Source organism: Oncorhynchus clarkii, chromosome 17, assembly GCF_045791955.1.
Source record: "Oncorhynchus clarkii lewisi isolate Uvic-CL-2024 chromosome 17, UVic_Ocla_1.0, whole genome shotgun sequence".
Classification (NCBI taxonomy): Eukaryota; Metazoa; Chordata; class Actinopteri; order Salmoniformes; family Salmonidae; genus Oncorhynchus; species Oncorhynchus clarkii.
In genome coordinates this window covers 23,688,692-23,704,656 of record NC_092163.1, presented here as the reverse complement: position 1 = coordinate 23,704,656, position 15,965 = coordinate 23,688,692, and the positions used below count along the sequence as shown (strand labels likewise).

General features: G+C 40.9%; 1 protein-coding gene across 1 annotated transcript in view; it reads right to left on the bottom strand.

Moving 5' to 3' along the window:
- LOC139370559 (voltage-gated delayed rectifier potassium channel KCNH1-like) overlaps window positions 1-15,965 on the bottom strand; it is a 53,835-nt gene that overhangs the window by 37,677 nt on the left and 193 nt on the right. The window contains exons 2-8 of the mRNA XM_071110132.1: window positions 13,132-13,255; window positions 12,052-12,179; window positions 11,803-11,931; window positions 11,168-11,286; window positions 9,473-9,640; window positions 8,515-8,739; window positions 3,390-3,819 (exon numbers count right to left, since the gene is read on the bottom strand). Of these exons, the coding sequence (XP_070966233.1) occupies window positions 3,390-3,819; window positions 8,515-8,739; window positions 9,473-9,640; window positions 11,168-11,286; window positions 11,803-11,931; window positions 12,052-12,179; window positions 13,132-13,255 (1,323 nt within the window). The remainder of the gene's footprint in view (window positions 1-3,389; window positions 3,820-8,514; window positions 8,740-9,472; window positions 9,641-11,167; window positions 11,287-11,802; window positions 11,932-12,051; window positions 12,180-13,131; window positions 13,256-15,965) is intronic.

The window sequence follows — 15,965 nt, the reverse complement described above, 5'->3', positions numbered from 1 at the left end:
CTTACATCAAATGGCAGAGCTATTTCCTTTTTAAAGACCTGGGCAGAAATCCTAAAACCAGAATTATTAAAGCAGTTCAAATTCACAAAAAGACTACCACTGCTACTATATTTTAAGAAGAAGCTATTGCGTCAAAGTACAGGCCAGTACATCCACCTGTAGATAAGAACACATCAGTGTACTTTGGAATGGAAATCATGGCAGATGACCCTCTGACAGTTACACTGAGTATACTGAACATTTGGAACACCTTCCTAATATTGAGTTGTCCCCCCGTCCCCCATTTGCCCTCAGAACAGCCTCTTTTCGTTGGGGCATGGAACCGAATGCTGGCCCATTTTGACGTCAATGCCTCCAACAGTTGTGTCAAGTCAGCTGGATGTCCTTTGGGCGGTGGACCATTCTTGATACACACGGGAAACTGTTGAGCATGAAAAACCCAGCAGCGTTGCAGTTCTTGACACGAACCGGTGCACCTGGCATCTACTACCATACCCCGTTCAAATTCCACCCAAAAACCACATTTTGGTATTTGTTTAATTAGTCCATTGTTGATATAGTACCAAAATGTTTTGCTTATCAGCAATCAGGTTTTCAAAATGTGTAACTTTTAAAGTACAGAAATCACCCCTGTATGATGCATTTTCCTTTAAATACTTTGTCTTGCCCATTCACCCGCTGAATGGCACACATAAACAATCCATGTCTCAATTGTCTCTTGGCTTTAAAATCCTCCTTTCACCTGTCTCCTCTCCTTCATCTCCACTGATTGAAGTGGATTTAACATCAATATGGGATCATAGCTTTTACCTAGATCGCCTGGTCTGTCTGTCGTGGAAAGAGCAGGTGTTCTTAATGTTTACTCTGTGTAAATAATCAGTTAACAAGCCGTGTGGGAGAGAGAGAAGCAGGAGAAGAGGGTTGGCGTGCGTATGAGGACACAGAAGGGTATGACACGGCTGGCTGCACTGAGACAAGACCACCGTGACAGCCAGGAACAACCGCCGTGTCATAAGCTCTGGACAACGCCAAAATGCAACGGGGTGAGCGGATCTCTGTGTTTTATGGCGACAGTTTACACAATTGTTGGGGTTTACCCTGGGGGTCAGGTGTGTGGCTACACCAATGCCATAATTACTGTATATATGTGATAACCTTTGTATGCTTGCAATGAGTAATGATGGAAAAGTACTGGGTAAATGGAGCTGTACCTCTTTTGTTCCCTGGCTGAGAACTGCCTGCACCTTCTGATAGTCACACAGGCTCAAGGCCGAGATAGTCTAGACATGTTTTTCTCATCTTAGATACTTTGTATCCAATCCAATGCAACAGTGTTAAGGTATGATTGACGGTAGGTTGTATAAAGAGTGGTGTCTTCTGTTTCGACACACAGATCTTTACTATTGACTACTGAGATATTCTGTATGTGAATCTATATCTGCAATTGCATTTTATTACTAAAGATTTTATACCAAGGTTCCTGTGTCTGTGTCATCTATCTGGAAGACTGATTGTTAAAGGAAACTTACATCACCCCATGCAAAGGATCCCCCAACACAATTATGACTGCTCAAACACACATACAGAAAATACACAACACAGTCCCTCACAAACAGACCAAGACACAAACGAAATCCCACACATAACACACACACACACACACACACACACACACACACACACACACACACACACACACACACACACACACACACACACACACACACACACACACACACACACACACACACACACACACACACACACACAGACACACACACAGACACACACACACACACTGGCAGGCGACTCAACTGGCAACATATTGCATGACTAAGCTTCTGTCCAGCTTCCAGGCTGTGGGTGGCAGACTGTCTTCCCACCACTGAGGAATAGCAGCATGACCCCCCCATGCCCCCCTGTCACTCTCGCTTCCACTGTCACCTGCCACCCTGCATCACTGTCATCCCTGGGCAGTGCCAGTCTCTCCCCGGGGTGCTGAGCAAACCTCTGTATACTCCCCCTCATCTGCTGCTGCAACACAAACACAACAATGCTGTGTGATGTGAAGAAAATCCCAAAACCACTTCACTTAGTTATTCAGGTTGTACCATGTAAGTTATAATTTAACTACACAGCATTGCGTGGTTGTTTTTTACTCAAATTGATTTCCTGAGCTGGATAACTTTCCCCCCCGAGTTTCAACAACCCTTACAGTGTACAGTATGTATTCAAATATTGAAGCTAATAAAATGAGGGTCTGTTGGTTGGAGAGTTACGCTTCGAACACCAGGCTTGTGGTTTTGATTCACACTCAGAAATTGATACCAAGTCACAAGTCAGTATGGATCATAACGTATACTAAATGGTCAGCAATGCATTCTGGGGTGGAATAGTAGTTGAAAGGTGCAGATCACGCTTACCTCATTATTTCGCAACTGTGTTACATCACAGGGATGTTGAAGTTTACTGGTCTATCCATAGTCATGTGAAACAAACTTTTTATACTGGCAAACTTCAAGCATGACACTAGCACGCAAACTGATGATGCCTGCCACAGTTTCCCCAGTCCTATTACATTTTATGTCTATTTCCAGGTAGATAATGAAGATAATAAGAACTTTTTTTTTCTTCATTTCTGCAATCCATCGCATTCCTCAATCTTGAGGCCTGCGTTGCAATTGAGAATGCAATTTAAAATCGCAACAGGGTTCTATGAAAAGCTAATGCAATGTCCCACAATAGGACCCGGGACAAAACTGTGTCAATCGCATCTCCTGTAGAAGGAGTAATCCTGTAACCATGGGCACGCGATGAATCACTCATTTGCCAGCTCAAAATGGATGAAAGGATTTGAAAATCCCCTTTAGATATGTACAATCTTCACAGCACAAAATTAAACAAATTGGCTTGTTCATAATAAACCTGTGTCTTTTCGGGAACTGATTAGAACCGTCACAATGTTCATAAATGCTTCAGTCAAGCATTTATCTCTAATAACTTAATGGTACATTTAGCTGTGATTGAGTTGTATAGTAAGTGCATTAAACAGCATGCTATCTTCTACTGAATTCATCAAGGATTCAGAGACATACTGGCCTGTTAACAATACTTCTCCCTGAAGAAGCAAGGGACACATCTGGCATGGTATTTCTTAATGAAAAGTCAATTGTGTTGTATTTTTCATAAAGATATTACGGCAGTCAGAGGAGGCTGGTGGGCGGAGATTTAATCGTAAAGGCTGGAATCGGTGACAAGGTATCAAACATGCTTTTGATGAGGTTCAGTTTATTCCATTCCAGCCATTACAATGAGCCCGTCCTCCTATGTCTCCACCTACCAACCTCCTTTGACGACAGTAAAAGTTCATGGGTAGGGTTCTTACTCACATCCGATCATCATCATTGCCACAGCGAAGAGTTTTTCTCCGTCGGTGGTGGGGGCGATGTTGCCGAAGCCGATGCTGGTCAGGCTGGTCATGGTGAAGTAGAGGGAAGTGATGTAGACTGAGTCCTTGCTAGGCCCGCCCTCCCACCTCCCAGAGCCACTGGCGTTGAAGCGGTACGGTGTCCCCACCGATTCGCTCAATATGTAGAGCCAGCTGTCCATCCTCACACTGTTGGTGTTCTCGTCGATGACCTCGTAGTCGCCGATGCTGTACCAGATGCAGGCCAACCAGTGGGCAGCCAGGCCAAAGACGCACACCAGCAGGACCAGGACAGCGGCCCCGTACTCAATGTAGTGGTCCAGTTTACGGGCCACCCGGCCCAAGCGGAGCAGACGGACCACTTTGAGGGAGCTGAAGAGACTGCTGATGCCCTGATGGGTAGAAAATAAGAGGGGCATGGTTAGGCTAAGAGAGAGAATGAAAAGTAGAGCTTTACTAACATGCCAATTATCCATTGTTCATGGTTCTAACTATTTTACTAACTGTTCATTCATTGATTAAAGATAAACTGGAAGGGTCCCAACAGTGAACCCTGTGGAACTCAACTCCCTAAAGCACTGTACAGTATATCCTGCATATGGATTTGGTACCATGGTGCAGTTCCCTGTTGTGTTGATGATAATGAATACAATGCCATTACCTATAAAATAAAATAATAGCTGGAGGGTATGTTTTACAACATGCTACTTCTACAAAACATAACTTTGCTACAGAAGCTTGATTAGTGAAGAATTCCACACTGCCATGTGACAGAATAACGGTTATTTGGGTCCTGGACCAACCTCTGGAAAGTACAGTATCGGAATTAATTTAGCCAGGGGTTTCTTTTGTTTTCATAGATGGGCTTGGAGCAGGCACCCACATTTAATGTTCCAGGATCTTACTCCGATAACGGTATGTGAATGAGTACTAGGGAGGACAGGTTTCTGAACCATTTGGAGATTTAATTCCAGAATTTGAATGAGTCCCTAGTATGCGGCTTTAACAAAAGTCCCATTACCCTCTTCTGCATGCTCAATTTGAATCAAGCTCTTGGTGTCTTCAAACGTCAAAATGTGATGTGATGTGAAACTAACTGCTCATCGAATCTAGGTTCCCTAAAACATTTAAGACTTAGTGTGGCATACTGTACAGAGAGGCTGAGATGCAAAATGCATGGGCCTGACGCTTCCCGAAAGGGTGAATCTACATTTAGTACTTAAGACAAACATAATGCAGTGCGGTTTATGTAAGCTCACTAGCCTCTGCTCACGTTTGCCTCGAGCAATTTTCAGTTCACCAGGGACACATTCATAATGCAATTACGTTCAACGACAATAATCTCCTCAATGAAAGGGAGAGAGGAAGCTCTGCTTCGTTCTAAGCCGAGAAAAAACAAAAAAGCTCAAATGTGTCCGTGTGGCAACTTGAATGTCTCCCTACAATTGTCATTGGATACAAACAAGGCCACTGTGCTGAAAGCCGTCACTTCAGAGGAGCAGAATGGTTGCTAGCTGCACCGTGTTTATATACGAGGCACAGCACCGACTGAAAAGGAAGGATAACTGGCATTGACAAGTGCCGCAAAGGCACATGCAGCGCCCATAGGCTTTGTGGGGGTGCTATAATCTTTCGTCACACCACCCTTCGCACAACAACAGGCAGACAACACAACAGTGCATAACACTGGAGATTTGGAGAAGAAAAAATGGTGGTTTCTGCACTTTTGTTTTGGTTCTAAGTTACAATGCCCAAAGTTTAAGGCCAAAAGCAGTGTTTTGACTTGTTAGCTAAGCTATAATTGGATACTATGTTTGTTGTTTGACCTTTGAAGCACTTTTTTATTCATTACTTAAATGTAATATTGACCTTTATCTGTGCCTTCTGTAGTACAGAGTTATTTTTATGCTGATAATACTGTACTTGGGCGTAGGTTAGAATGGTATCACTTGCAGCATCTATTGATTGCTTTAAGGTTACCAAGACTAGCGCGTGAATCAAGACGATCTGGGCCATCCTACAAAGGCCTCTGTGTCAAGTTTGCTTCCAGTGTGTTTTACTACAGAATGTCTCGAAGAGACATCAGAAAAATGTGCTGTTTCACCAGCCTCCAATTCCTGTGTTCTTTTTTAACATGTTAGAAGGATCTTCTCTGACTTTTCAGCCTCTATTCACAGTATTCCCCAGCAACCATGTTGTCTGATGCTGTTTAAATCTTTGACTATCTGGCAACTCTAAGGCAACCATTAGGCAACTGCAGGGGAGGACATTTCTACTGCTGAGAAGTTGTATTAGAGTACCATTCAGAAAGCGGAGTCATCCACATCATTGTTTTGAACCAAAACATGCACATTTCTGGTGTTATTCAGTCATATCTATTTTCTGTTTCAATTTGATATGACTCAGCTGGCTGTGGGTAGGACTGTATTGTAGAGTGATTAATGGTGAACACAGAGGTTAAAGGTATGCTCAGCAATATGACATCATACACATTGGGGCGACTTCCTGCTTACAGAGTTTAAAAACAGGATTCAAAGTAATAGTACGTTTTTACAGTCTGGGATTTCAACTGACAATGGGTAAAAAAAAAGCCTCGGCAAAAATAACTGTCAAAAATCTGTGATCTGTGATTATTTGAATCCAGGCCCTATAGTCAAGAAGCCATTTCTAAAGAATCTGGTAGTATCACAGAGCATTTAGTCCCATTATCGCTCGAAAGCTTGGCCAACGCCAGCAGTCCCTATGGATGGGCGTGAAAACCCTAGAGACATTTCAAGTCACAAATAATTCAAACGGACTCAAAATGACTCTCCCTATGTGAGCTTTCATCAGTGCAGATGAAGATTCCCAGCACTGAAGCGACACTTGAAGTCTGCTGTAAATTAAGAATAACGCTTGAGTTAACTTATCTGAGGAGAGGCGATTCGCTTCAGTAAACCAAGCTTAAATGACTGGGGTTGTGTTGTTGAACCAAAACCCAAACTAGTTGTGAATAGCGGTCATAGTCAATTCAACAGTCTGTGTCAAATCAAATCAAATCTTATTGGTCACATACACATGTTTAGCAGATGTTATTGCAGATGTAGTGAAATGCTTGTGTTTCTAGCTCCGACAGTGCAGTAATATCTAAAAAGTAATATCTAACCATTTCACAACATATACCCAATATACCCAATACACACAAATCTAAGTATAGGAAGGATAAATTAAGAACATATAAATATATATGACGAGCAATGTAGACTACGAGCGGCATAGACTAAGATACAGTAGAATAGAATACAGTATATACATATACAGTGCCTTGCGTAAGTATTTGGCCCCCTTGAACTTTGCGACCTTTTGCCACATTTCAGGCTTCAAACATAAAGATATAAAACTGTATTTTTTTGTGAAGAATCAACAACAAGTGGGACACAATCATGAAGTGGAATGACATTTATTGGATATTTCAAACTTTTTTAACAAATCAAAAACTGAAAAATTGGGCGTGCAAAATTATTCAGCCCCTTTACTTTCAGTGCAGCAAACTCTCTCCAGAAGTTCAGTGAGGATCTCTGAATGATCCAATGTTGACCTAAATGACTAATGATGATAAATACAATCCACCTGTGTGTAATCAAGTCTCCGTATAAATGCACCTGCACTGTGATAGTCACAGAGGTCCGTTAAAAGCGCAGAGAGCATCATGAAGAACAAGGAACACACCAGGCAGGTCCGAGATACTGTTGTGAAGAAGTTTAAAGTCGGATTTGGATACAAAAAGATTTCCCAAGCTTTAAACATCCCAAGGAGCACTGTGCAAGCGATAATATTGAAATGGAAGGAGTATCAGACCACTGCAAATCTACCAAGACCTGGCCGTCCCTCTAAACCTTCAGCTCATACAAGGAGAAGACTGATCAGAGATGCAGCCAAGAGGCACATGTTCACTCTGGATGAACTGCAGAGATCTACAGCTGCGGTGGGAGACTCTGTCCATAGGACAACAATCAGTCGTATATTGCACAAATCTGGCCTTTATGGAAGAGTGGCAAGAAGAAAGCCATTTCTTAAAGATATCTATAAAAAGTGTTGTTTAAAGTTTGCCACAAGCCACCTGGGAGACACACCAAACATGTGGAAGAAGGTGCTCTGGTCAGATGAAACCAAAACTGAACTTTTTGGCAACAATGCGAAACGTTATGTTTGGCGTAAAAGCAACACAGCTCCTCACCCTGAACACACCATCCCCACTGTCAAACATGGTGGTGTCAGCATCATGGTTTGGGCCTGCTTTTCTTCAGCAGGGACAGGGAAGATGGTTAAAATTGATGGGAAGATGGATGGAGCCAAATACAGGACCATTCTGGAAGAAAACCTGATGGAGTCTGCAAAAGACCTGAGACTGGGACGGAGATTTGTCTTCCAACAAGACAATGATCCAAAACATAAAGCAAAATCTACAATGGAATGGTTCAAAAATAAACATATCCAGGTGTTAGATTGGCCAAGTAAAAGTCCAGACCTGAATCCAATCGAGAATCTGTGGAAAGAACTGAAAACTGCTGTTCACAAATGCTCTCCATCCAACCTCACTGAGCTCAAGCTGTTTTGCAAGGAGGAATGGGAAAAAAAATTCAGTCTCTCGATGTGCAAAACTGATAGAGACATACCCCAAGCGACTTACAGCTGTAATCGCAGCAAAAGGTGGCGCTACAAAGTATTAACTTAAGGGGGCTGAATAATTTTGCACGCCCAATTTTTCAGTTTTTGATTTGTTAAAAAAGTTTGAAATATCCAATAAATGTTGTTCCACTACATGATTGTGTCCCACTTGTTGTTGATTCTTCACAAAAAAATACAGTTTTATATCTTTATGTTTGAAGCCTGAAATGTGGCAAAAGGTCGCAAAGTTCAAGGGGGCCGAATACTTTCGCAAGGCACTGTATGTATTACGCTACAACGATGTGGTGAGCTTTCCAAGAGTCAACGATGTGGTGAGCTTTCCAGATCCATAAAACAATGTGTGTGTCTGTCTGTGTGTCTTCATCCATATCCATCCATCCACAAACACACAGACCCCAGTTAACTAACAAACCACTGACCTCGTCAACGTTCTCGAAGGCATTGATGACGTCATACGGCAGGCAGGAGAGCAGGTCGATGACGAACCATGTCTTGACGTAGTTCATCCGGATCAGTTTGGGGTCCGAGATGACCTCGCCGGCTGGCCCCACAAACGTGGTATGGAAGTTGAGCACGATGTCCACCAGAAAGATGACATCCACAATGCTGTCCACCACCAGCCAGGTGACGTTGTTCTGCTTGGTCTGGAGGATTAGAGTAGAGAATCTTTATTACTTAAGTAGTAGAGTAGAGAATCTTTATTACTTAAGTAGTGAATCTTTATTACTTAAGTAGTAGAGTAGAGAATCTTTATTACTTAAGTAGTAGAGTAGATAATCTTTATTACTTAAGTAGTAGAGCAGAGAATCTTTACTTAAGTAGTAGAGTAGAGAATCTTTATTACTTAAGTAGTAGAGTAGAGAATCTTTATTACTTAAGTAGTAGAGTAGAGAATCTTTATTACTTAAGTAGTAGAGTAGATAATCTTTATTACTTAAGTAGTAGAGTAGAGAATCTTTACTTAAGTAGTAGAGTAGAGAATCTTTATTACTTAAGTAGTAGAGTAGAGAATCTTTACTTAAGTAGTAGAGTAGAGAATCTTTATTACTTAAGTAGTAGAGTAGAGAATCTTTATTACTTAAGTAGTAGAGTAGGGAATCTTTATTACTTAAGTAGTAGAGTAGAGAATCTTTATTATTTAAGTAGTAGAGTAAAGAATGAATATAAGTTATCCATGAGTGGCAATTTACAGCTGGTACATAGTCAATAAAAGTACACACAAACAGAGTAAAAATTTAAAATAAACAGTTTGCTGAGGTTCGGTTTGGAGTTTAGAGTAAGGGTTAAGGTTAGGGTAAGGGTTAAGGTTAGGGTTAAGGTTAGGGTTAGGGTTAAGGTAAGGGTTAAGGTTAGTGAGTAGTTGAATGGAGTTTAGACCTTGAATGAGACGTTGTAGGGCACCATGATGGCTGTGTAGAAGGTCAGGATGAGGATGACCCAGTCCCAGGTGGTCTTGAAGGCGCAGTAGTGGAGGATGATGTGGGGAGGAGTTTTAGGCGTCTCCTGCTTGTACTGCGGGAGGATGTCTGAGCCCAGCTGGAGGACCTAAGTTTGGTTAAGAAACGGTTGGTAACGAGTCATGAATGAGTCAAAGTTTTGGCAGCTTAATTAGCCTGGTGGAACCAGCCTGATCGCTGCGTAGAATGGTGACCGCGATCAGGCTGGTTCCACCAGGCTGACACTGAATTGGACCAGTGTGTAATTTGTTGCTCCTGCTATTCACCATTCCATGTGTGCATTTTTACTTAGTGTACACAAAAAAATATGACAACATTTTAGTTTGTTATGACAGTGGCTCTTATTGTATGAGAGCGATAACTTTGACATAACACTCATAATATAAAATAGTAAGTCATGGCAATATAATGACCACATTCTGTCGTCTTTTGGACCACACAAAGACAGTTTAGTGTTGCCTTGATTTCATCTCTCGGTATCTCTTGGGTAGTGTGACATATCTCTCTATCCCAATCAATATAACATACAAAATAAGAGTGGAATTCCTCTCTCCCTCACATATTTTTTAAATAAATTGATGGGACTTTCCAGGATCAACAAATAAACAAATGGTAGCCATTTTGTTTTACCTAAGCTAGCAATCACATCTCCCCATTAGTAAACAGAGCACCATATCTGACCATCTAAACACAATTAGCTTTTCCACCATTTTTCAAGAAACAGGATGTTGCTAGAAGATGGTGGTGGTAAGACATCTTGGACTAGTCCCAGAAGATGTCAGAGGAGATATCTACCCAAACAGTCAGTCCCCTTGGGATATCAGAGGACTAGAGGCTTTATTTCTAGCCTTCGCGATTTTCAGAGGACTAAGGATTATTCAATCAAACCAGCATTGCAGTATGGCATATACACTGTAGACAGTAGCATAGACGGCTCCATTATTCAGGGTAAAAAGAGTGTACAGTAATAATCAAGTCTGTAAACAAGTCAAACATTGCTGAGGCAGACTTAATTGAATCCTGCTCTTGTCGACATCTCGGTCCTTTTATGCACTGATTGTAAGTTAGTGCACTAATTGTAAGTCACTCTGAATGAGAGAGTCTGCTAAATGAGTAATGTAAATGTACATTTAGGTTACACAACTCCACAGCAAAGGTCATAGGACAGGGTTCCCCAATGGGCTGCCCACGGGACAAATTCTTTGTCAAATACTATATCTGTTTCAGCTTCTTGCGGTCAATTTGCAGTGTACAAATTATTTATAATTATGTTCCTGCCCCCCGACCATGCGCTCAAGCCCACAGCTGAATGTAATTGGGGACTTCTGCCATAAGGGTTTATGGTCAGGACTATATATAGAGTGATCCTTCATATTAGAGTTGTCTGTCTGCAGAGTTACAGTTGCCCAGGTGGCCAAGGGCTTGCGGTCAACTGCTTGGGAACTGAAAGACACACTTAATTTATCTCAGAAGTAGCGAGTGAGTTTGGGGACAGGATTAGGCATTTCATCTGAAGCTAAACAGAAGCGGGCTTGGAAATATGAGACGGTTGCTCCTTCCAGAAACACTTAGGCGAATGAGTGCTTATCAACAGGGACAGAGGCACACACTCTACCTCAGCCAGACGAGAGTGCTTGTGGACGTTCTCGCCCTTGTGGACGGTGGGCGCCAGCTGCTGCAACACTCCCCGGCTGCTGGTCAGAGCCCGTGTGAGTCGAGCGAATTTACCCCATCCTGAATGACAGAGTCAAAGAAATGTGGAACACCAAATCAACCCATATCCACTCCCTTTAGCCTTGAAATCAAGACGGAATCATGCTGCATTTCAACAAATGTGACACAGAGCTAAATTCAGTCTGAATTTGGCATATCTATAAATCTGTAAATCTTAAAAGATTTGATAGGTGTACTCAGTATTGCAGAAATGCTTCATAGCTTATTAGATGGCAAATGCAACTATTACCATATGCATATACCTATCCATCTCTTTCAGGTCTACATGAACTGCCTAAAGACAAGGGCTAGCTAGTGGTTGATTCGGAATTCTGAGAAAGTCCAACATTACTGGCTCAAATTATCAGACAAAAATGGAAGTCGTAATGTGAAATGCTGCACTGTGGTATTTCTCTCAATAATGTCAGCAACCCACATTTGTAGCTCTCCAAAACCAATTGTATCTACTATCCTCAGCTTGATCCTGTCCTCATTAGAATCTTCCTTAGATTGTCTAAAATTCAGTGTCACGCCAACCTTTCACAGAGTCATCCTCAATGGGCTGTTTGAACGCAGTGATGTCACTGAAGGTGCACAGAAACAACACCACCTTGTCCTGCTCATTCCTGATAGGAGCGATCTTTACAAAGAACCACACCGGCATCCCTGTAGGAAACACAAAATGATGTCATGATATCTGTTCATATTCTAATGTATCTCATAAGTAATTGATGTAGCAATTACATTCGACATGATTCAATCAGCAGAGAGCAAAGAAACACTTACGATTCTTCTTATACATGAGGATTTCGAATGAATTCATCTCATAATTCTCAAAGGTCTGTTGCACTTTCTCACCCGTCTCCTTGTCTGTGAGCTCCCCATACATGAAACTGAAAATGGCATTGTTGGTGCTAATTCACATACAACACAAATAAAACTGGATAATACATGCAGATCCTTGAAACAAATTATCCAAGCTACAAAGGCCTCACGAAAAACATTGCGGCTCACAAATATCACGGTTAAGCCATCTGCATAAGCACTGTTCACGGCGAATGTCATGTTGAATTGACAGAGGCACATTTGAATTCCTTAGTGCCTATAGCGTTTTCTCCCATTCCAAAACACTTGACTGCTGTAGACTGAAATAACCCGAATTTGCATGGAACAAACATTGTCAACGTATGTCTTATTTGTATTGGAGTAACAATATGATTACTAATGTATAGAATGTACTGTGTGTTTATACGTTTATGGGCCAGTCTCCCGAACCCAGATTAAGCCTATTCCTGGAATAAAAATCCCTTTTACTATATATTTTCCATTGAGTATGCCTTTAAATTGGGCAATCTGCAGTTCAGACAATAAAGTGGGCACCCTGCCATTGTTTTTGGTTAATAAGCTATGGGATGGGGCTTAGAGAAATTTTACCACTCTCAAATTCATGGACAGTGCTATGGATACAAAGATTGACCATCTGGGGTATTAAAATGATTGTTTTTACCATGTTTTGAGGCTATACAGTGTTTGTTTACAATAAGAATCTTTACAAACAAAGGAGTAAAAAAATATTTTATTTTGGGTTCTGATGGTTCTGATTTGAACAGCTAATGAGGCATCTATAAGTTATATTCAAGTAACAATGGGTATATATTATCATTTAAATATAAAAACGGATGTAGCAAATGCAGGTTGCCCCTTTAAATCCAGGTGTAGGTTTAATCTGGGTCCAGGAAACCAGCCCGATATGTTTATATGTTCATGTAGATATACTGTATTTATACTCTACTGTATAGTATTGCTGTCAGTGAAACAAAATGCTGACCCACAAAATCAGTGGTGCCATAATGCAGTCATAAGTACCTGCAGGTGCTACTCTTCTGCATGACCTCAGCACGGTGGTAACCGGAGAGCTTGCAGAAGCCGTCGTTGCTGTACACAATGGGCCAGTCCACAATCTGGGCATTGCCCAGAACAAAGTTGGTATCTGCCCAGGGAGGGAAAACAACATGAAACCTGGTTCAGAAAGAACTGATAGAAACTACTACAGCACTATTAACTGTCTGGTAACTCATTATTTGACTTGGAAGTTATAAGGTTATAGTCCTACATCTTTATTTCATGAAATCATTATTGCACTTTTACATTTAAATTGAAGACATGGCTCAAATCTATCCAAAGCTATACACATAAGTTATCTGTGGTTCCTCGTGTGTAAGGTGACAGTTGATGATAGTTTGTTTTTATTACAAATATGTTGTTGTTAGAATGATATATTATTGGATGTAATGTATTGGTATTTTGTATTGTTTTCGTGAGTATGTGTATTGTGGCTGTGTAACTGCCCTTACTTACCTGCCCTGGGACTATGGGTGCAAATTAGCTTTTGGCTAACCCGGGTATATTTACATAGATGTTGCATTATTGTAATATTGATGTTGATTGTGTTTTGTACCTTATATTATAAAAATAAATATATCAAAATAAATGTTTAATCAAAATTGGTAGTCAGCTAACAAGTTAGAGTTAGGTAAAACCAAGTGTTACTGTAATGCTGAGCCTTACGGCATATTGTTGAGTAATAACTTACCATCTACCGTACATCTATTTTCTATCTAGATAAATCTCAGGCAGACAAATTAGCGCACTGTAAAATAAAGTGCAACCCAAAACACGACTGAGGACACAGCTATTACAATTGTGAGGTATTTTAGTACGTTTGAAGCATTCTTAATATACTACCATACTTCTAAATATGTACTGCCAACTATAGTATGTGAATGTAGAATTTATTGGGACATGAAATACATGTCGAACTCCACTATAGAAGCAGGTGAAAGGAAGCATCTGAAGCTTTGCCATGATGATATACAGCATATTGGTAAAGATGTTTTACTTGTTGTGGAAATTGAATCCGAGGCTACTGCAACAAGGTTGAGAGAAGAGGGAAAACGTGACAGTGAAAAATCCAACACTTTCACTGTTGTCTTACCAAGGATAGTTCTATTATGGCTAGACCCCGGCCGATATGACTAATACATCATCTGCCAATATTATCGGTTAATATTAACCTGATTATTTCATACTTTTTCATTTGCAGAAATCTACTACATCGAACCAGTTGGATCTTAGACAGTGTTTAAAGGGGTTACGATACAACACCACAAATCCCTCTTGTGTAGTATTGGACAGATTCAGTATTGACAGATTCAGTATTGGACAGATTCAGGCGCCGGTATCCATTGTACCGCAACTTTAAGCCTGGTAAATGGGGTCTTGTCTGTTTCAGTGCAACCTGACTAACATTACCATTGGCTAGGGCAGTGGTGCCAATCATTATAACATTGTCTATCATTGGCTCGGTAGGCAGTGATACAGCGGTAGCAGTGACCTCAGAAGGTGCTGTGTTTAATCGCCAGGCGTCACTTGTAAGACTACATTCATTACAGTGTCATTAAATGGCCCAGTTCTAGGTGATGAGCCAGCACATTTCAAGCAGCTGGGTGTTTTACCCTTCGACCTTAGCTGCCCCATTCCTAAAAACTCTGAGCAAACTATGAGCGGGGACTACCCCATTTGTGAAGTGGTCTTGGCACCATTATACATAACCTATGTGTCTATAATAGGGTGGGGGTAGAGAGAGCATAAGATGTTTTCCTCTCTTGTCTTGCACACTCAGGGGATGTATGATCCAAGCATTTCAGATCAGGAGTGCTGATCTAGGATCAGGTCCACCCTGTCATCTCATTCATTGTGATCTAAAAGGCAATAAACGCTGATCCTAAATCCCCCATTACAGTATACTTAATCTCACTCTTATCTTAAGAAAATATGTATTCTTCATACATATTGACAACACAGCCTGACATGAGACCATCCCGAGACCATCACAGACATTGGGTATGTCAAACATAATGTTTCACAAGACTGACACAACGCCTTGAAAACATGGGGAGCAGTAGGGAAACTGGAGGGAGTTTATCTACTAGAGAATATTGCACATTGGATAGTATTAGGAATGAAAACTGGGAAAGCAAGTGCAGGGAATATTTGAGGGTGACGCTATTCAACATATGTGATTAAAAGAAAAATGGGTCTACAGAACACAAACAAGTCTATGGCGGATGATTTGGGGAAGAACATAAAGGGGACATGACACTACTTTAAAACATTGTTTATACCTGTCTGTCTATGTGATAATGTCCAAACTGAAAAGTTAAAAAGAAAAGTGGTTAAAGCAAGAGGCAAAAAACTGTGTTAAAAACAGATAAATTAATTAACCAAAACAAAAGCTCCCGTGGCAAGCATGTCACTTTCTGAATAAGTCAAGGGATTCGTTTTGCCCAACAAGTCTAAGTATGTCAAGAGGAAAATGTTAATCTACTAATTTAGTTATTTAATGCGCAAATCATGTGAAATACAGTGGATGTTTTGGTTTATTTTTAGGTGCAGTAAAGGTGACTGGTAAGGAATACCAATGGTAGACACAGCTATTCATTCGAGTTGTTTGTTGTAAAGACAACATCCATTAAATGCAATTAGTTTGAATTGTTTAATCATTATTTTCATAGCATGCTGGCTGTATAAATGTATAAATCAAATAGGCTAATCAAAAATGTTTAAAAACGGTGTCAATTGAGGGTTAGTTGTCCTGGGAGTTTTGGCTATAATTAAATGCATGTTTTTCAATGATTGGC